Genomic DNA, 21491 nt, shown 5'->3' on the forward strand with positions numbered 1-21491 from the left:
CCGGTATGTTTGCAGGTGCATTTCAGGGCATCGAACAATGTCGCTGAATATGAAGCTTTGATACATGGGCTTAAGGTCGCAAAAGAAATTGGTGCACACCGGATCATTTGCTATGGCGATTCAGATCTTGTGGTACAGCAGTGTTCCGGAGATTGGGATGCAAAAGATGCCAACATGGCCTCGTACCGGTTTCACGTGCAGAAGATTGCCGGATTCTTCGAAGGCTGTGAGTTTCACCATGTACCACGCGCGGAAAATGAAGCCGCGGATGCTTTGTCCAAGCTGGGCTCATCTAGGCAAGAAATTCCTCCCGGAATAGCTTTGGCTCACTTAAGAGTGCCATCGATCAAACCGAGCCCGGAATCGGAATCAATTTTTGTACCGGAGTCACACGTAGTACCCATGGATATCGATGAAGGGAACCCGGGGACTGCTCCGGCAAGCTCGGGGACTGCTCCGGCAAGATCGGGGACTGCTCCGGCAAGCTCGGGGACTGCTCCAGTAAGCTCGGGGACTGCTGTACCCATACCGGAAGAAATGATGCTGGTGGATAGCATGGAGATAGATGCACCAGTATTTCTGGTTCGAGAGATACCGTCATGGGTTAAACCTATTAAGGAATTCCTGATCAACGGCACCTTGCCGGCTGACGAAAACGAGTCAAGGAGGATACAAAGAAGGTCCAAAGCTTACACATTCATCAACGGTGAGGTGTACAAGAGAAGCGTTACCGGTGTCCTTCAAAGATGTGTGGAACCGGAAGAAGGGAAAGAAATGCTTGAGGAAATTCACCAAGGGGAATGTGGGCATCATGCTTCATCAAGGGCGCTAGTGGCAAAAGTATTCCGGCATGGGTTCTATTGGCCCACTGCTTTGGAAAACGCTGAGGATTTGGTAAGAAAATGCAACGGCTGCCAGAGGTACGCCAAGCAAAATCATACCCCAGCATCCGGTTTAAAGACAATACCATTAACATGGCCGTTCGCCGTTTGGTGCCTCGACATGGTTGGCCCATTCAAAACTGCAAGAAGCAGCATGACCCACATCTTGGTCATGGTGGATAAGTTCACCAAATGGCTAGAAGTAAAACCTATTGCAAAGTGCGATGGGCATACAGCTGTGAAATTCTTGAAAGATGTCATCTTGCGGTATGGATACCCGCACAGCATCATCACTGATAATGGAACCAACTTTGCTCAAGGTGAGTTCAAGAGGTTCTGTGAAGACAACAACATCCGGTTGGATTTGTGCTCAGTGGCACACCCACAAGGCAATGGCCAGGTGGAAAGGATGAATGCTTTGGTGCTTTCCGGTATCAAGCCTAGACTCATTGATGCAGTGGAGAAGTCACCGGGATGTTGGCTCGATGAGCTACCATCAGTTTTGTGGAGTATAAGAACAACTCCAAACCGGTCTACCGGATACACTCCTTTCTTCATGGTTTATGGAGCAGAAGCGGTCATACCAACCGACATCATTCATGATTCACCAAGGGTACAGCTCTATACTGAGCAAGAGGTCAAAGAGGCCAGAGAAAATGATGTGGATTTGCTAGAAGAAGCAAGAGAGCTGGCTCTGGCAAGAACATCCATTTACCAGCAAAACCTAAGACGCTATCATAACCGGAAGGTTAACCCAAGAGTTTTCCGGGAAGGAGATCTTGTGCTTCGCCTGGTGCAGCGCACTGAAGGCCGGCATAAGCTTTTGCCACCATGGGAAGGTCCCTTCATTGTAAGCAAGGTGCTTCACAATGATGCATACTACTTAATCGATGCACAGGAGTGGAAAAAAGGAAAGGCGGACAGGTCCGGAGAGGAGAGCAAACGTCCATGGAACGTAGCTCTGTTGCGTCCTTTCTACTCTTGAAGTGGTGGTGTAAGAAGTTCCTTTTTGTACCTTATATCCTATGAATAAAAGATGCCGGAACCTTAAATACATCTCGGGGACTACCCCAATAAGGTTGCATGTAACTTGTTTATTTTTTCAGTTTACCGGTTGCTTATTGAATGTTTTTTCTTTCCGGTTTAGTAGTGTGCTAAATCCTACCGGAGTCTTCGACTCTGCTGCTGTCCGCAAACCGGCTTCATGGCAAGCAAGATAAACCGGTAGGGGATAAGCACATGAACTGCGAAAAGGGAGAGCAGGAAAGAACAATCCGGAAAATTTAACTAACCCCGGTTAAACCGGTTTTTTGCAAAATTTCAAAGTTATTTCTAAGTTCAAGAAGATGCTTGTTTGGTGAAAGAACCTTGTGCTCATACGCCAAAGAACGCCCAGAGAAGGCAGGCAGAGCCAAGGCAAAAGAACCAAGTATGCATCAAATTGGATGCGGAAACGATTTGGAATCTTTGCAGTGCAGGACAAAGTCAAAACCAAGAGCAAACACGCTAAGGCAAACATAAGATAATTAGCTACCGGTATAACTTACCGGCATAAACTGTTGTGCCACAACCAAAAGCAAATTTAAGGTTTTACATCATAAGCCCCGGCATACCGGGGTCGAATTTAACGGAACATTGTTTTAAGGCACGCAGGGCCAAACAGCGAGACAAAGTAAATCTTAAAGCAGGTAATCAGGCAACAGGAGCTTCCGGAGGTGCGTCGCCAGCATCAACGTCGTCCAGGAGCTCTTCCTCGGCTTCATCCTCCTCCTCGTCGAGATAGTCCTTGACGTCAGGAGGGGGAGGGATGAAGGTGCGCATGTCGGCGTACTCCGCAATGTGGTACGCGCGATCCTGCCGCTTAGCGGTGAGGATCGGGTCCAGATCGGTTTCTGCGTCTTCACGCACGCCGGTAAGGGCGTCCAGATCGAGCTCCGGGTACCAGGAGCAGGTGACGCGGAGGGCGGAGTCCGCTCCAGCGCGGGCAGCAGAGCACTGCCACTCGCGGATCCTCCTGCCGGCGCCCTTGAGACGATCGCTGATAAGGGAGAAGGTGTCCGGCACCTCTTCGCCAGGCCATAAAGTCCTGAAGAGCTGGGTAGCTACATCAGGGATGTCCGATAAATTGCGGTCTATGGCGCGCATATGGGACACCCGCGCGTTAAGCGCGACCAGATGGTCCTTGGGCGTCCATGGCACGGTAAGATCCGCTCGGCCTTGGTCCTTGCGGCGCGCGTCCACCTTCTTGATGGCGTACCTCTGAGAGTCCGGAAAGAGGCCTGTGTAAAGAAAGAAAAAGGTTAAGGAAAAGAGACCGGAAAGAAAAGAGACCGGAAGGAAAGATAACGGAAAGAAAATGGGGTCGGAGGAAAAAAGGCTCATATGCAGTAGTCAAAGTGTAAAAGAAAAGAACTTACGGTGGGCGAGTGTGTCGGTTTGCAGGATCAACTGATCGCATTCCTTATGCTCCTCCTCCAGCCGCGCGGCCTTCTCCTCGGCACCCTTCCGGGCCTTGGCCATCTCCTCCAGCTCTGCCCGCAATACCACAGTGGCATTGCAGGCATCCTCCAGAGCCTCGTCCAACTTGGCCGCTGCGTTCACTTCAGCGGCTTTGAGGGCCTTGGCGTGGTCAAGCCCCAGCTGAATGAGCTGAGACTTGAGCTCCTGGTAGCTGGTCTTGTGGGCGTTCAGCTCCTCCTGGTGCTGCCGGCTGAGCTGGTCCTTCTCCCCTGTAACCGGGAAAAAGAGTGTTAACAAGGTTATACTAGTAAAAATGAAAAGAAACCAAGTTCAAAGGAAAAAGGAGAGAATCGTACGTTGGGCGGCGGCGAGCTGCTCCTTGAGAGCATCGATGGAAGCTTCCGGGATCACTGTTGAACAGAAATTGTAAATGTCACAAGGAAAAAGGTTTCCGGTAACAAAGATGCCGGTAGAACAAAAACTTACCTTGGCACTTATCATGTGCCTCAGCGAGCTCCCGATGCTCCCATAGAAGCTCCTCGAAGAGGGCCTTCCGAGCGTCAGCCGTGAGCTGTTCAAGAAAAAGAAGAAACGAGTTAAGTTTTGCGCTAAGAACAAAGTTCTTAACCCAAAACTCGGGGACTGGCAGTGCCGGTTTTGCGCGTTTTAAGATAAGTTTTGCGCTAAGAACAAAGTTCTTAACCCGAAACTCGGGGACTGGCAGTGCCGGTTTTGCGCGTTTCTAAGGTAAATTGTGTGTTAAAAAGAAGGTGTTTAACCCGAAACTCGGGGACTGGCAGTGCCGGTTTCACGCTAAGTTCTTAAGTTAAGTTTTGCGCTAAGAGCTGCGCTCTCACCACAAAACTCGGGGACTGGGAAGATAGACAAGAGAGAAACCGGCATGAAACTAAAGAAAAGATAGAACAGAGCCGGAAACGAAGAAACAGGTAAAGATTGAGAAAAGTTAGTAGAACGTACCGTCAGATTGTTCGTGGAATCGTACCACGCGCTGTCGAGCTCTTTCACGGCGCTGCGAAGCCGCATAAAGTGCTCCTCGGAAGACCGGTCCCCGACAGGGTCAGGTGCCGGCAGCCTGTCCTTGCCCATTCCGCGGGTCGCCGGAGTCATGTCCGCGGCGTTCCACTTTTGGGCATAGGGCAGAAGGTGCCCCAGGTCCCGGCCTTGGCGCTGAAATTCTGTGATGCGGCCAAGGAGGCCGGTGGCCTTCATGGCGGCACCTTTGGCGGCCTTGGAGACGTGCAGCACCAAGGGCTGCTGGCCGCCGGAAGGGGCGCTGGAGGCCGTCGCCTTCCCCTTGATAAGCTTGGAAGGCTTGGGCGGCGGCGCGGTAGAGGCGGCCCCGGAGGTCTTGGGCGGCGGCGCGTTAGGAGCGGCCCTGGAGGGCTGGGCGCGAGGAGCGTCTGGCGGAGGCATAAGGATGGTTCGTGGAGAAGGGGGAGCGCTAGGAGCGTCACCCGTTTTGGAACCTTCCGGCACGGAAGATTCCGGCGCGGAAGTTGTCTTTTCAGGGACGGGAGGAGCAGGAGGCTCCGCCCGCCCGGCAGCTTCTTCTTCTCCGGCGCCGATGTTGCTGGCGCCGGTGTCCTGGTGTTCTGGGAGGAAGGAAAGATCCTCCTCCGTGCGGTGATCTGACGATGAAGGGGCCGCACGCCCCGAATTTGTTGTGCCCCCCGAAAGGGAGGCAGAGTGAAGCGGCACCAGATGGTGCCGGGCTTGAGCGAGGAGGAGGGGTTGAGGTCCTTGCGGATCCCTCAGAGCCCGATGGCCTTGGGCCAAGCTTGAGAGCGGGGCTGAGAAAAAGAAAAGACAAATGGTTGAGGAAAAGCAACCGGAAAAAGAACTTGGCAAAAAAGAGGCAAGCCGGAAAATAAAAATTACCCGGAAGCGGTTGGCATCGCCTTGCGTCCGTAGCGGCGCACGCCCACTTCCTTCTCCCCCACGGGCTCCGTCCGGAAGCGCTTGGAGGGAGGAGCATGGCTGGAGCCGGCAGTAGATGCCGGCTGCTTATTCTTTTGGCCCTGGGCCATGAGTTTGTCCACAAACCCAGAGCCGGCCTCGGCGCGCAGGGGCGGCACGCGCTCGTGGATCTGTGAGTTGGATATGGCTAAGAAGCAATTCGCAAGAAAGCAATAGCGGCAAAATACAGGGAACCGGAAAAGAAAGTACCTCGAGCACGGTCAGGTCGTCGGAGGTTCCGGTTGGCTCCGGCGGGTCCCGGCCAAGGCGCGCAGCCGGAGTCTTGCCCATCTTCAGATCCTTCCAAAAGATGTAGGGATCCGGGTCGAAGGAGTCAAGGGCGCGCTTCCGGAGAGTTCCTCGCCGCTCTGCTTGGATGAGAGGGAAGCGGTCCCTGGCCTGAAACAAGATAAAAAGGAAAGTTAATAAAAGCAAAAAGTTACCGGCAAAAACAACCCCAAATTGCGCAATCTCTTACTTCTTGAGTCGGAGGGTTAGAAGAGCTGAGGGGAAGGAGGCCCCATTCCCAGGCAAATGGCATAGCAGTTTGGCAAATCTGCTTAGCCTTCCGAACAACGTCCTTCTTGCTGAGAGGACGGCCTGTGATCTTGGTAGGATCGCCAGGGCCATACATCTCGCTCATCCTATGTGCGCGGCGCTTCAGAGGAACCACCCGGCGCGATATGAAAGTCCGGATGATATCGTCAGAACAGATGTTGGTCTCCTTCTTCAAAGAGGCCAAGAAGCGTACTACCCGGTTGGTTTCGGCGTGGTCCGTCTTCGGGTTGTAGCTCCAGTTGGTTCTGTTAGGGGGCCCCTCTTGGTATGGAGGAAGATTGATAAGATTGGCGCGGTCGCTGTTCTTCACATAGAAGAAAGTCCCTTGCCAGGCGCGGCAGGACTCGAGGCCGGAAAACTTAAGAAAAGGGCTCCCTTGGCGGGAGCCAACTATGCAAGAGCCGCACTCCACGGGCGGCTTGGGCTTAGGAATTTCCTTGCCCTGGACGGAATTAATCCGCAAGTTGAAGAAGCGGGCAAACGTCTCACGAGTGGGACGAATGCCGATATAGGCCTCCATGAAGGTGGCGTAGCAAGAAAGATAGAAGATGGCGTTGCCAGGAAGGTGGTGAGGTTGGAGTTCGTAAAAATCTAGAAACTCCCGGAAAAAAGGGGAGGCAGGAAGGCCGAAGCCACGCTCAAAGTGAGCAAGAAAAACAACGTATTCATCGTCTTCGGGATCTGGTTCGATCTCGTCATCAGGAATCCGACAGGTAACTCCTTCCGGAATCCTCCGAGACCGGTACAACCAATCGATCTCAAACTCAGTAACGTTGGAGCCCATCCAGGCTCCGCGGGTGATTGGGGAAGGCTCCTCGCCGGAAGATTGGCTGGAGCTGCTAGAGGCTTGGCCAGAGCTACTTGCTTCTTGGCTACCGGAAGCTTGGCTAAAGCTACCGGATTCTAGGTGGCCACCGGACTCTTGGAGGCTACCGGATTCCTGCTGGTTGCCGGAATCGGTCTCCATCGGATCTGAAGCCGTGGATTCGCCGGAAGATGGTCTACGGCGCTTGAGAGAAAGGGAAGAAGAAGAGGCGGAGGAAGATTCCTCGTCAGACATTGCAAGGGTAGGCGAAAAAACAGAAATCCCAGACTTGAACCCCGCGTGAAGATCTACGAGTAAGAAGAAAACCAAAGAAAAAGAGGAAATAAGAACACCAAAGACCCAAGATCTGAAAAGCAAGCAGAGGGCGAGTGAAACGAAATTGGTACCAACCTTAAGCGGCGCAGTCGCTGAGGGAAGTGTTTGCTGGCGGCGGAGCGGACCTGCGGTCGCCGGCGAGCACCGTCGACGGCGAGGCGGAGAAGTTCGCGAAGAAGCGCAAATGCGGCGGGCGCGATGAAGTTGCTGCCGAAGATCTCCGTACAGCGAAGTCCGGCGGAAGCACGGCGTGAGTTCGCCGGGCGCCGGAGCTTGAACGAGCGACGGCGGACGGAGAGCGGCGGAGGCGCAAAGGCATGGAGCTCTGTGCGCGAAGGATGGGAATGCGAAGAAGAAGAAGAGGAACGGGCAGTTGTGCTTATAAAGGAGAGAGAAGGTGGGCAGGAAACCGCTGGGCCGCGGCGGTTCGCCTCGCGGCCCGCGACGGTTCGCGCCTTGGGCCGCCACGTGGCGAGGGAATACACGCGAGGAAGTGGGGAGCCACACGGAGGTGCACACGGGATCCCGAAGAGGTAGTGGGATCCGCAGCGGTGCATTAAATGGGCGCGCGGGAGTCGAAGCGATGTGACAACGGACACTGGCGCGTCAGATACAGTGCGCATGTCTCTGTCAGGCGCGGGGCCCAAAATATTCTCGACTTCGCCGAGGAAGGAGTAAAGACACATGATACCGGAAGAGAGAGATGCCGGAACGAGCCTTGCAAAGAGAAGAGAAAGAACAAGGGTAAAGGTTCCGGAACCAAGCTCAAGACATGAGTGATTAAACCGGTATCTTAAAGAGATGAGAACCTGGCATGGTCTGTAGGATAGAATCCTCCAGGCTATACCAGCTTCGGGGACTAATGTTGGGGGGATAACCCCCGGTATGCCAAAGGCATGCCAAACCGGATGGTTTGAGCCATCAAGATACCGGTTTAATGTTCTTACCGGAAGCCTGGTAGGAATTTGGGAAAGCAAAGCTAGGCCGGTATCCCCAAAGGGGTATGCCGGAACCCGGTAAAGAAGATACCGGAAAGGAGAGCCTGTCGGCAGGACTGGTCAAAGATTCTCTTCGGAGCAAGAAGACAAGGATGAGCTAAGCAAAGTAACTTTATTCGAGCCACGGCGCCAAAGAGAGAGGTGACGGAGAAAGAAGCCGGAGGACGTCAGCTTCTATGATAAAAGAAGGCCCCGGTGTCATCTATGATTAAAGTAGCTTTGTACAGTAACTCTGTAAAGTAGTTTGTCCAGTCAAAGATGCCATTAGGGTTTCTTGCACTGTAAGCCACCCTCTCCCCTATATAAGGAGAGGGGGCAGCCCTCCTTGCGGGCACGATGGAATGTGTGTAGACAGAACTTGTAACCATGTTGTGATCAATGAAGCTAGCGATCTAGTAAAGAGTTCTTCCTCTTGTCTCTCTTCTTGTGTACCGGTCTCTGGCTGTGTTCTTGAGGAAAGCATCCGGAAGTTCTTCCCATCTAATCGCAAACCCTCCCCCGAATCCTCTTGCGTCCATTCGGCCCCAATCTAAGCCATCCTATGGCATCTGCTCGTTCACCACGACGACATCCATCTCCATTCGTCCCGCCGTCCCCTCCCCTTGGGTGATTAGGGCGTCCCCATACTCCAAGGCCACAACCTTTCGCTCCCTCCCCCTATCCCATTACTGCCAATTGCGGGTACTGCGCGAGCTTTGCTTTCCTCCAGCACTAGCAGACCTTTAAGGGGCGGTCGTCGACCTAGGGCGGTGTTACATGGTGGTGTCGGTCCCAGTCGGCGCAGATCCGGCTGTGGTGGGCAGCGAAGTTAGTGGATGCGTTGATGGCATATGCGCATCGCCTCTAGCCGTCAACAGTGGCGGGCGTGCTTGACGGTGGTGGCCAAGTCTGGGCTTGGCGGGGCCTGGCAGGATCTTCGGAATCTGTGGGTGCTCTATGGTTGTGGATTATTGCGCTCATTGTAGGACACCTTCTGCCACCATGCCTCCGTAGTTGCTTGAGTTTGAGCTCAACCTGGATCCAAGCCAGGCTAGTTTTTCACGGGGCTTCCGATAGGCTGGTGTCGAAGTGGGCAACGTCCTGGCCGGCTTTCTGGGATAGGGTTCCTAGGCCGCGTGTCGCGGGGCTAAGCAACATGCTCTGGTCTAGGGACTCCATATGTCCACAGACTTGGCGAGGCTTGGCTTTGGGCTCACGAACCAAATCTTCCCAAGCGCCCACGGCTTCTTTGCATGTGTGATACTTGTGTTCTTGGTTGGGGTCGGGACACCGTGTGTTTGTCCCAGAGTAGGGCTCAGTAGCTAGTTGATACTCCCTCTAAGCCGCCTCACGGTTTTGGTAGACTCTAGGAAATGGATGGTGCCTTGGTGAAAGCCCTGGTTGACAGTGTTCACCAGAGGTGATGGCGACGTTTGCGGGTGCCGTTCTCCTTCTTGAAGGCATCACCTTGAAGCCCATCCTTCCCGGCTTGTTGGTCCGCCTCTTTGTGTCTTAGCGTGGCAGTTGCCTTTAAAGTGGTTGCGTAGTCTCTACGTCATCTCTTTTGTTTTCTCATTTCACCATTGATGTCGGCATGGCTACTTATATGGTAATATCCTTTTTTGGGCGGCCGGCGGAAAACCTAGGGGGTTGTCTTCGTTAGCCATGCCATGGGTGACACTGGTGGTTTCATCTCAAAAGTCGTTGGATGGTGTCTGTTGGATGGTAGGTGACATGTTCGAGGTCTAGGGATGGTGTTTTGGGGACTAGGTGAAAACCTTGCACGACTTTGGTTCGTGCTACGACGACAACGATGTTCTTCGGGACCATTCTCCCCCTTGGAAGCGTCTGTGAAGGCCCTTCCTTTTGACTTTTGCATCATGTGTGGTTCTTGTTCATGATTGGGGACCCTAATGGTCAGTTGTGATGCGACGGGTCTGGTGGTTTGGATAGTATCGATGCCTCCCCAAGCAACAAAAGACATGGATATCTTGATGGATGCAAGTGATATGCTTCGGATTGTGTCTTTGCTACTTTGTTGTCTTGTTTTGTTCGATGTGCTTGTATTAAGTAGTTGGCATCCTGAGAAGGTTCTTGTAGTGTACTTCTCCTAGCTGGTTGATAGCTTCGTTAATTCAAATTTGGGATAATTCAAGAGTTCCGTTTAAAAAAAGTGCGCCACACGGTTCGGAAACACTGGAATAATAAAGGTAATCTACATCTAAAGGCATCCATTTCCAGCGACCGTGCTCATGACCTAGATGGACCAAGCGGCGCGAACTTGTCTAGGTGACCCATTTCCAGCCCCAATTTGGGCTTGAAATGCGACCGTGCGGACAACGCCCACGTTTGCATAAATCCCCTCTTGACCTCCTTGGGCCTGCCCATCAGTGGCATAGAAGCCACTCCCTCCCCCACAACCACCTCATGAGATTCATCGATGCTGCTGCGGCAACCATAGCTTTCCTCCGCCACCGCCGCTGGCCCTGGCCACAAGGACAAGGCTAAGGCCCGAGTCAAGCTGAAGAAGGAGTTGATGCCGACGGAGCGTGCAAATGAGACCAAGAAGTGCTTTGGCCGACGTGACGTACGAAGAAAGGATTGTCGAAAGCAACAACTACAAGCACAACTAGAGAAAACATCGTGCTCATCATGGCCCTTCAGGCCAAGGCTAAAGTTGACGTTCTTGCCTCCCAAGCCGCCGCCAATGTCAAAAATCTTTTGTAACACTTAGCATTTTTCTTCGCCTTCTCGACAAGGTGGACCAAGAAAAATTAGGAGTGGGGGCAAATAAAATGACGGATGGCATTCCTTGTATAAATTTATAAAATCCTAATTTTTTTAAAAAATTAAACAAGTACAATAGGGATTCTAAAATTTGAGTGGGGGTGTAGGCCCCACTCAAGCTACACTTGGATCCATCCCATACCATCTAGCCCCGAATGAACGAGCTCTTTGTCCTAAATGGCCCTTTTCAAAACTTTAGATTATTTGTTGCCCCCTTTTGAAACGTTAATATGTCTATGGACCTTTTTAGTCCCGCCATGCAGGATGGCTAAATTAAAGTTGAGGTCACACCACTTTGGTTGGCAAGGTTGCTCAAAATATGTGCTAAAATGACTAAGTCATTTAAATCTAGCCATACCAAATGGTGTGACCTTTTTGTTACCTAGAGGGTCTACAAAAAAATCTCCGAGGGTCCAAGATTTTTGGAAATTTGCCAACCTAAATGGCCTGATCTAGCCGTTTTTGCCCAAAAACGGCTAAGTCATTCCAGTCTAGTCAACCAATGTGGCTTGACCTCCACTTCAGTTTAACCATTTTAAATAGCGTGACTAAAAAGAACCATAGAAGTTTAAAAGTTTGATTTAAAGTTTTAAAAAGTCATTTAGGACAAATAAGTCTCGACGAGCAGTGCACTGGCAGAACAACATAACGGAATCAAGTCACACCAAATTCTGCTGTCAACTCAGAAAAACACAAGTCGCACCAAATTCTTCAGAAATCCCGTTGTTCGCGCGCAGCATTAGCAGTTCAGCACGCACGATCATCATTCATTTGTTGATGCCGAGCAGGAGACTGCAGCTAGCCGCGGCCTAGCTAGGCATCTGGAACACGTTGATGTTTCTACAGCCGCCACCCGAGCTGCCCGCCGCCGCAAGACCGTCGGCCGCTCCTCCCGGGGCTAGCTCCCCCACCACCCCTGACGGCGGCGGCCAATGGGTCGGCGCTGAAGGGCTGCGGGGAGCACGCGATCCCGGCGACGAGGTCGGTGAAGCTGCACGCCGGCCAGCTCATCTCCAGGAACGCCAGCTCGTCCTCGCTCAACGGCGGCGCCGCCGGTGCAGCCTGGCTCTCCTCGCCGCGTGGCTGGCCTGGTGGGGCGGCGGCGAGGACGATGGTTTTCTGGAGCGGGGTGGTACCGTTGACGACCACCATGCTGAGCCGCTTGGCATGCTCCCTCAGACGCGGGTCCACGGGCGCGAAACCGAAGGACCGCTTCCACGTGTCCGCCACCTCCGGCACCGCCGGGATCACCAGCGTCTCCACCTGCAACAACGCCAGCACCTGACAGCAACACAGGAAATGTTCAGGCACCAGAACAGATCGAGCTTACGTACGGGCGATCTCTGAATCATAGTATGTTGAAATTAACGGCCACCTGCTCGACGGCGTTGACGAGGCGGTGCACCATTCCCTGCCTCTGGTAGTGCGGCAGCGTGCCCGCGAACGGCATCTCCGCCAGCTTGCTGCCATGGAACCTGCAAATTATATTCAGAGACGTACGTATATCAGCGTGTTCATCTGTCTATAATACTAGTATTTTTCAGCGGTAAAAGGGCAAATTAAGGGTAGCACGTCTAGCACAACTAGTCACTACAGATTAAATCATGTATAACTCTGAATATCATGTCCATGTAACCTGCTAGCTTTTAGACTCTATGATATTGCTCGACCGTGTCTGATGTAATGAGATGGCATGTTCTGCTGTTATATCCTGGAGCTCTGATACCGGAAGTTGTAGTTCTTTTCCTCGTCTGCAACTTATAGCTTTGGTGTTGTGTCTGAACTATTTTCAATTCATTGTCAGTGCCATAATGCTTAAGCAAGTTACTAGGCAGGCCCAGCGAGGGATAGAAACACATGTGCCCAGGAACCCTTCCTGCCTAGGCCCAGTGACTCAGTGAGGGATAGAAACTAACCCGCACAGCAAATGAGGCACATATACGAACCTTAAATCATCACCATTAACCACATGAAGAGTTATTTTTCGTCTTTCTTTTGACGAAACAAAGTAAGAGACTGAACCCATACATTCTTACCTTAGCAAGGCGACCGAGACGATCTCTGCGGCCTTCTCCAGGACCATGGTGTAGAACCCTTCAAGGCTCAGCCGCTTGAACTCCGATCTGCCCAACGATTCAGAACGCATCAGAAATTGGTTCAGGAACACTAAAGCAATTGAGGTCTTCAGATAGCAGTGTCACTATGAATCTTGTTTTGCAGAGAGCATTTAGCTTTACCCGAGGCTATAGACGGCCTGGCGGAGCATGTCGATGCCGGTCAGCCGGTCCTTCACAGGGTTGAAGCATTCGCCAAGCACGCCCAATGCCACCGCCAGCTTTGCATTGCACTCCATCACGGTGGCCGAGCAGTCTGCTGCAGAGCCCTTGTGGATCTTCAGCAGGGACCAGGAGAAGCCATCTCCGTCAGCGCCGTTCGTGGCTCCCACCATCTCCGACAGCCTCGCAGCCATCTGAAATCAACACAAACAATACATCGAGATGAAGGCTCACACTGTCTGTGTCAATGTGACACTACTATGGTCAGGTTTGTTAACAATAGTACTATCAAGTTATCTTCCCTAAAACAGAGCTACTGAAAAAAAAAAACATTATATGCAGTTGTTGATCATGAAGAAGTTTGAATTTTTCTCTTTTGTAACAACAATATGATATGTGTAGACTGTAGAGAAAATGTATGATGGAGTATGTTTCACCTTGTTGCAGGTTTCACTACAATAGGAGCCGATCATATCCCCGGCCAACAGCGACGGACGGCAGTGTTCGTGATCTGCATGTATGCATATTTCAGAGTCGTCGTTAGTGCAGCAATTTTCATCAGTCTCGTCTTACAAAAGAAAGAAAGATCATGGTCATGATCACGATCATGGTTGATTGCTTACCTTTGCGAGCGCACTGGTGGCACGTGGCCAGGCCGCCGTCGCTGGCGAGGCACAGGAAGCACCGGCAGTAGTGGCAGATCCAGGAGCCCTCGGGGACCTGCACGCCGAGGCACTCTGGGTGAAACGTCGACGGGCAGCTGTCGCAGCATAGCAGCTGCCCACCGTCCGCGCACACGGCGCACGCGTCGTCGCTCTGGTCCCCGTCGACCTCACCATTGATGCCCTCGGGAGCGGCCTGCTCCAGCGCCGCCTTCGCCTTCTCCTCCGCGCTGAACTTCCTCACGCGCTCCCGCTCCCACGCCTCCTGCACACACCGCAGCAGCGGCTTGCGAGACATGAGACGGACACGCTCCCACGCCGACTGCGAGGTCTTGGCGCCGGGGCTGGCGTGGGAGGTGAACGCCGGGAGGGGCATGGTGGTGTCACAGCAGCTGCAATGGATGCCGGCCCTGGTGACTGTGCCGGTGACGCCCTTTGCGGCGCCGCCGTTGCTGTTGTTGCCGGCCGCGGCGAGCTCCGACTCAGGCATGTAGAGGAGCTTCTCTTTCTCCTTGAGCACCCCGGCGTCGATCAGCCATGTCAGGACGGTGTGCTTCTTTGCTCGTGCTGCCGCCACCGTGTTGCTGTTGTTGTTGCGCCTGGTAGCGGCGCTGTTTGTTGTCGTCGATGCCGGCAAGGCCGCCAAGCGGGAGGCCGTCCTCTTCCTCTCCCGTACTATGCTCTGCGGCGTTGCGGGGAACACATGCTTCAGCTGGTTGTTTTCTTGGGCGCCAGGGTGTGTACCCGCAGGTTCGCCCGACACGTTGACAGAGGTGATCTGGAGTGACCTCGAGCTTGCCCTGCGGCGGTCAGCGGCGGTGCCTTTGTGATTACTGTTGCTTCGGTCGGCGTGGCTTTGTATTGTTACGAGGACGACACGGCCGTTGCTAGTGCCCCTGGGATTGTAGTGGCTGCCGCCGGCGTTGCTTTCTACGTTGTCGACAGTGGTGCCCGTGGGACTACGTTGGGTGCTGTTGACGTTGCTTTGTTCGTCCACGACAGCACGAGGCCCCGTCCCTGTGCTAGGTGCCGGTATCCATGAAGAAGAGAAAGGTGGCGCCATACCACGGCCTCCTTCGGACGAGGAGAACAGAGGCGACGACGGCGGCTGGCTTGCCTGCGCTAAGCTCTTCCAGGAAGAAGAAGAGCCGCCCCGCCCCGCCAAGATCATCAGGTGCTGCAGCAGGTGCGCCGGCGGCGTGTCTCGGCAGCCACCGATACAATGGCCTAAACAAACCCAGAAATTATCAGAACATATTCACTTTTTTAATAATAATGAATTAATGATGTGACGGTTAGTTCTAGTTTTAGGTTTATCTAGGCACTAATTACTGTATAGATACATCCGAATTCAGATAAATCTTCAACATCGTTTTATGGATAAAGGTAGTAATAGTGATATTACCAACTCTGTTTCTCTTAAGATGTGTTCGGTTTAAGAACCCGGGGATGGAATGGAATGGTTCCATTCCAACATCATGGAACGGTCCCGTTCCCCTGTTCGGTTCGGACAAAAACGAGTAACAGAATTGTACCGTTTTTTTGTTTGGTTGGAACTAAAAACGTGGAACGGAATGGCAGAACTATGGTTCAGCCCACCTCTTTCATAGTTATGGTGAACATACCTCCTGCATCTAACATCATACCAATAAAAAATTCAGCAACACTTTGTTTGTATTTTCAGCAATAAGCAGTAACAAGGATATTCTTACAAGCATAACACATATATGGCAGATCACATAACACACAATTAAATCCATATGACCATAATAGTCATCGAAGTAGTCCAAATTCAACTATATAGTAACAAATGCTCTCACATGTGTACCATCAATAGATTCAATACAATACTATACAGCGACATATATTAAATGATACGAAGTGTATCCTAAATAGCTAAGAAATATTTTCAGCTAAATATGGGTCAAACCGAAGGTTTTGTCCTATTTTTTTCTCGGGTCTACGATGATGGTGACTTGATATATTCATTACATAGCTCACCAATGGCATGAAGGACACGCTTAAAATATATGCAGATTGTGGGAAATGATCTACCAAAATTGGTTGCCACAACCCTATTGCAAACGTTACGTTCAACGGCGTGCAAAAACATCGCCACTTGTTGCTCCACAATTAAATGAACACTATCTTCTAGCAACTTGCGATTCCTCATTATGTTACAAAATTTAAAGAAAGGAGCTCTTTCGAATCTTAACATATTTCTACATGTGACATCGGGCTACCAAATTTTACAATTGAGATGCTCCATTCACTGCCAACCCCTTTCATGCATTGGCGCATAGCTTATACATGGTATTCTTTTCCTTTTTATAGCTCAAACAACTATAACCATTGCAGCAAAAACAACAAACACAACAGCTCCCCTAATCATTTTTTCCTTTTATACATCATCTTACCCATCTACAATGCATTTATTCTACCATAAATTAGTAAATTACCAAAATGCACAATCTATAATTGACAGCAGCATAACACATATAGTTGCTAAAACTATTTCCAAATCATAATGCACATGTTCAACAATCGAAATGGACATGGTACAGATGAGGAAATCAGATCTGAAAACTGAATTTAGCCAAATCGAAGGGGACATGGGACACATACCGTGGCTGGTCGTCCACCTGCAGTAGCCGCCGCCTAGCTCATCTTCACCACTGGCTCGCTCCGTTTGCCGTCGCCTAGCCCGCCAGCTCCCGCACACAACACCACTGCCCACTCCCGCCCGACCCCTCCTCCGCCCTCCCCGTTCGACCACTCCTCCGCCTCGATCGCCTTCTCCCTTCCCCCAGCTTTGAGGCCCTCTTCCTGCCGGAGCACGAGAGGGAGAGAGGCGGCGCAGGAGACGAGAGGGAGAGCGGCGGCGCAGGAGGGAAGAATAGAGATAGGGTTCTAGTTTGATTGGGGGGTGAAATTGTTTCTTGTCAAGACAAAACGCACTCTTACTTGCCCTCTCTTGCCAAAAGGAGCTCGGCCAGGCTTTAAAAAAATAAATTGACCAAGCATTTAAGGGTGTCGAATTAGTGTTCGAGGAGTCTCACGGGCGGAGGCGAGGCCACCTGTGGAACCCATATTTCAGTACGCCAGGACCCACCAACCAAGCGCAAGGGATGAGGTGTCGGCTCTGGGCGGCACCTGGATTGCCCCCTTTTGGAAGTTTCCTTGTTTCCATCCATAATATTTCCAACCCTAATAGTTTATGAAATATGAAAAAATAAAAGGGAGATCTAGGATTTTAGCAATTATTTGCAGTTTAGTTTAATAATAAAAAATAATACATTTAAATTCTAACAACAAACTTGAAAATGAATAGACACGATTACAACATATCAACCTCTCCACTCTGATTCCATACTTACAATAATTCATTAAAGCATTGAAGAACTTCATTTTGATACCAAATATATTCATGTGTAGTTTTTGTTTTTAAATGGATAAGGCCCGGTGCATTAAAATGTTGGTGAGCAAACTTTTATAGAAAGGACTCAAAGAAAAGAAAAACCACAACATAGTATTTTTGGCATTGAGCACCCTAAAAGATATCGCACACACACGACCAATAAAATTAGCATGTTATCTTTCTCGTTTAACCTACTTAGGCGGAAAGGTCGTATTCATAGGGGAAACCCTCACGATTCATGCTAATTTGGAGTTCCAAGTGTAGCGCAATTGATCAAGAACTATGCTAATTCTCGTTTGACCGAGAACTAGTCGATTGATGTTACATCTTATCTTAGGTATGAAAAAGTAATGTAAATACATAATAAGAATTCAATTACATGTAGAGTAGTGATTAAACTAGTACTTCCTCTATCTCGAAACATAAGGCGGCCTGAATTTTGGCTGTCCAACAAATTATATAACTTCCGCCATTATAATATATTTGTAGAAAACATAGATGGAAGTAATTTGCAAGACCGATGCAACGAAACCATTTATACATACCAAATCATGTATTAGTGATTAAAATTGTATATCAAATATCGTGAGAAAAATCGTGTCTTATATTTTGACTTTTTGAGACAAAAAGAGTAGGTAGATTGCTGACACACGAACCATTGAGAGTACGTGTGAGAGAGACTGAAGGTGGCCCTGGCTTACACCTGACGACCGCCCCCCACAGAAAGGCAGATACATAGGTGCATGCTAGGACGTTTTCTTTGTTGGGAGTTTGGAGCGGTCAAAGCGACAAATCATACCTAGACTAGAGAAGGAGTCAGGTGACATCCTACCCGCCTCAACTAATCCTAATGGAATCAATGTGACCATCACCGCCACGTTGCTCGCCGCAAAGCCATCTGCGCAGTCCACCTTGTGGGGACGCTGCCCCGACATCCCGAACTCGAGCCCATTACGTGACTAGATTTATTTATTCCCTCTGTTTTTTGTATATAAGACCATTATGTATTCCGTGCCAAAACCTTGACTAAAAATTTAATTGATAAAAAAGTTATATAACACCAAAAGCATATCACTCGAAACATCTTCTTTTAAATATAAATCCAATGATATGATTTTGGTGGCATATAACTCATATTATGTTGCGTAAATTATGAATCAAAGTTTTACCTCGAAAACACATGGTGGCTTTATATATAAAAACGAAGAGAGTACTTATTATCTCGGTATGATGGTGAATAGCGGAAAATCAAAACTGATCCCGGTATGTATAAAACATATTTCAAAAAAATTAGGATTTTTTTTTGCATGTAGAGGAACATGTTCAATGTGTGCAGTTATAGTTTCACATAAAACCGATACTGTATTTTTTATGCCCTTTCTAAAAAAGATAAAAAATGTCTCATGAAATGGACTAGTTTAGCACCAAATTTGTCTTTTTACACTTGACATAAAATATGTCGGTTTTGTGAAATAATTTTGTGAGCATGTAACATGTCATGGTATACAAGGCATATTTTTTTGGTGAATAGTCGATCTCAAATCAGTAGTACCGTGGAAAATTATTAGTGCAGTAGTAGTAACAGCGGTGCAGTTTTTCTTAATTAAGACCGTCACAAAACGGAGAAGAAAAAAGGTACTGTTGTTTCGTGCCCCATAAACCTGCCCATTGTGACCATAGCGTCCAAAATTTCCACTTATCTTTCTTCCCATAACTTTATTTGTATTTACTTTACTGTGTTATATCAAATTTTGGTTATACAATGAATTTTTGTCAACTAATTGTTGCTAAATATGTATGTGCAGGTCATTCAAATTTTGACCATTCCTTTTAGTCCTGTGTGATAGCAGTCCATATGTGTCAGTACTGTTCTTAAAACCATAGTCTCTTGGGATCAGATGTGACAACTGGCAAATGCTCACTAAAGGAGTTTCTTCAGATGTTATCAGAGTAAGCACTTCAAGTGCGCCTAGTACATCGAGTCACGGTTCTGCCCAGGATGATTCTGATTCTTCAGGCGACGTTTATGTGTGGGGTGAAGTTATCTGTGAAAACTCTGCAGGAGCTGGTTCAGATGCAGTCGTCAGGTCAACTGTGAGGCATGATGTCCTACTGCCGAAGCCCTTGGAGTCCAATTTAGTTCTTGATGTGTATCATGTGGATTGTGGGGTCAAACGTGCTGCTTTGGTCACTAAAAATGGGCAAGTCTTCACATAGGGTGAAGAATCTGGAGGGCGCCTTGGCCATGGGTCACGAGAAGATTGTATTCATCCCGGTCTAGTCAGTTCATTAGCAGTTTGCAATGTGGATTTCATTGCTTGTGGGGAGTTTCATCTTGTGTTGTGACGATAGCTGGGAACTGTATACCTGGGGAGATGGAACACACAATATTTGACTTTTAGGTCATGGTACTGACATAAGCTACTTTTAGGTTTGGTAAATGGAAGGCAGGGGAATGGGAGTTAGAGGCAGGGAGTTCGGATGGGTAATGGGCAGGGGAAGTTATCATTTACTCCCATTCCACTGTTTGTTATTTGATGGGAATTGTATGGGGATTTGCCCAATCGTTTTTCCCATCTGTTGTATCCATCAGATTGATTTCTTTCTCTTTTGCCCAACCGACACTGCAGCAGCCACAGAGCAAAGTGTAGTATCAGAAATTAAAAGTGCAGAATGTAGCAAACTCAATTTTTGCAAGCCTCTCGGTCAACCAAACAAGTGAAGAGACTGTATACCAACCCATTAAATCAAGACACATGAAACCTGTGACCACTCAGCAACATCTGGTGTTGCCAACAAGAAAAGTTGATCTCAAAGAAAAATAAGAAAAGTTCATACAGCAAAATAAACCGACATGTTGTCATACCACAATAAATTGACCACGGTACAATCCTGGGCAGATAGAAATGAGACAAAATAAGACATAACAGGAGAACAATACACTCCAGTTGATCAACATATGAAAATAACCTCCATTGATGAGTTCTAAAAAGCACAAAACTAGTACCATTGTAGAATTAAAATAAGCAAACAAACAATAGTGAATTATTCTAAATCTGATCATGAATAATTTACTTCTTTGCCGCCTCGAGCTCCTGACGAACAAACACCACTTGGTACTTCTCACGCATCTTTAAGAAAAGTTATGTTTGTCCAGCGTCACGACCAATGACACGAACAGCCATGACGACTTCGTCGTCTGTGAGATCCTCCAGATTCTGCAGAACATCAAGTAACTTGGTTCTGTTGGCTGACGTTTGCTCATGAACTTCGGCTTCATGAAACAATGCCTTCTGTAAACCACTCATGGTTTTTGCATTCTCCTGCTCCGCTTCTAAGAACTTTGCAAGTGTATTAGATACACTTACAAGTCCTAACTCAGCTGCTTCATCATCTGGGTACGTTCTCTTACGACCCTGCCTCGAATTGCCTGAAGGGTTGGTGTTATCCCGTGCTTGAGCAGCATTCTTCTCATTAGGTTCACTAGTGGGTTCTGCATTTACAGGAGATTCATCTTCTGCCACTTCATGTTCTCCAGGACCCTTCGCACTTCCTCCTTGAGCCAAATCACTGGTATACACCTCACAAAGTTTGTCAAAATTGACCATGGGCTTCATGTACAAAGGACCTGCTCCCTCACGGGACTACAAAAAGAAACCATGAATGTAAATTAGAAACTTAGACAAGGACAAACAATAGAACTTAACAACATGGTTTCTCTATTTAATAGAAAACAACTTCACCTTTGCCCAACCCATATAGGTGTCTCTATCTCCAACTACCATCTTCATCTCGTCGTCCCATCCAAACCCACTGCCATTTTGCATAATTTCTAGGACATATGAAAGTTGCTTCTTCAGAATCTTCACTTTTGACTTGATGTGTGGATCAGCTTTGAGATCAGCATGTGGTAGTACTTTAGCCATTTCCTTCTCAATGTAAGTGAGATACTCAGACTTGTGACCTGTGTCTACTTTCCAAGAAGAGTCGTTCATTTGATGGAGAATATCAATAAGTAACTTCTCCTCCTCGGCTGTCCATGTTCTCTTGTCTCTTTTTTTGGATGTTAATTTGCTCCTCTTTGACTTTGTATTCTGCCATTTTATAAATATGACAATAAAATATGTGTACAAACAGAAAATATGACCATACATTAACATAGGAGGAGACACATCGGACAAAACAAACGACAAGGGAGAAAGATGTCATAGATTAACATGTGAAAAAGATCTGGTAATTGTTGGGATTCGTAGCATAGAAAACAAAAAAAATTCCTATCGCAAGAACGAACAACATGCCAAGATCCAATCAAGAAGATGGTAGCAACGAGGTGAAGATCAACATACCCTTGAAG

General features: G+C 49.0%; 3 protein-coding genes across 3 annotated transcripts; all 3 read right to left on the minus strand.

Annotated features, from left to right (window-relative positions):
* Nucleotides 1-3272: 3272 nt before the first annotated feature.
* On the minus strand, nucleotides 3273-9473 carry LOC139838306 (uncharacterized). Its single transcript, XM_071827714.1, has 4 exons — nucleotides 9462-9473; nucleotides 3828-3912; nucleotides 3698-3751; nucleotides 3273-3610 (listed from the first exon to the last, which is right to left on the minus strand). Exons 1-4 carry the CDS (start codon nucleotides 9471-9473, stop codon nucleotides 3273-3275), a joined length of 489 nt encoding a protein of 162 aa, XP_071683815.1.
* Nucleotides 9474-11420: 1947 nt separating this feature from the next.
* On the minus strand, nucleotides 11421-18072 carry LOC127338965 (uncharacterized). The gene is made up of 7 exons (XM_051364891.2): nucleotides 17937-18072; nucleotides 13681-14946; nucleotides 13495-13568; nucleotides 13019-13251; nucleotides 12818-12904; nucleotides 12157-12256; nucleotides 11421-12062 (listed from the first exon to the last, which is right to left on the minus strand). Exons 1-7 carry the CDS (start codon nucleotides 18070-18072, stop codon nucleotides 11622-11624), a joined length of 2337 nt encoding a protein of 778 aa, XP_051220851.2. The 3' UTR covers nucleotides 11421-11621.
* Nucleotides 18073-20095: 2023 nt separating this feature from the next.
* Nucleotides 20096-21291, minus strand: LOC127346027 (uncharacterized). The gene is made up of 2 exons (XM_051372561.2): nucleotides 20881-21291; nucleotides 20096-20781 (listed from the first exon to the last, which is right to left on the minus strand). Exons 1-2 carry the CDS (start codon nucleotides 21289-21291, stop codon nucleotides 20281-20283), a joined length of 912 nt encoding a protein of 303 aa, XP_051228521.2. The 3' UTR covers nucleotides 20096-20280.
* Nucleotides 21292-21491: the final 200 nt, after the last annotated feature.

This window comes from Lolium perenne, chromosome 3, assembly GCF_019359855.2.
Source record: "Lolium perenne isolate Kyuss_39 chromosome 3, Kyuss_2.0, whole genome shotgun sequence".
NCBI classification, from domain to species: Eukaryota; Viridiplantae; Streptophyta; class Magnoliopsida; order Poales; family Poaceae; genus Lolium; species Lolium perenne.

Bases quoted from the DNA above. Each gene is read 5' to 3' on its own strand.
- LOC139838306 (XM_071827714.1), bottom strand. The intron at 3,752-3,827 runs GTAAGTTTTTGT...TCTGTTCAACAG, and splicing joins GGCACATGATAAGTGCCAAG to TGATCCCGGAAGCTTCCATC. The intron at 3,611-3,697 runs GTACGATTCTCT...TCCCGGTTACAG, and splicing joins GCAGCTCGCCGCCGCCCAAC to GGGAGAAGGACCAGCTCAGC.
- LOC127338965 (XM_051364891.2), bottom strand. From the start codon at position 18,072: ATGTCGGGGCAGCGTCCCCACAAGGTGGACTGCGCAGATGGCTTTGCG. The intron at 14,947-17,936 runs GTATGATTTGTC...GGGTTTGTTTAG, and splicing joins TGACTCCTTCTCTAGTCTAG to GCCATTGTATCGGTGGCTGC. The intron at 12,063-12,156 runs GTGGCCGTTAAT...TGTTGCTGTCAG, and splicing joins TCGTCAACGCCGTCGAGCAG to GTGCTGGCGTTGTTGCAGGT.
- LOC127346027 (XM_051372561.2), bottom strand. From the start codon at position 21,291: ATGTATGGTCATATTTTCTGTTTGTACACATATTTTATTGTCATATTT. The intron at 20,782-20,880 runs GTGAAGTTGTTT...TTCTTTTTGTAG, and splicing joins CCTATATGGGTTGGGCAAAG to TCCCGTGAGGGAGCAGGTCC.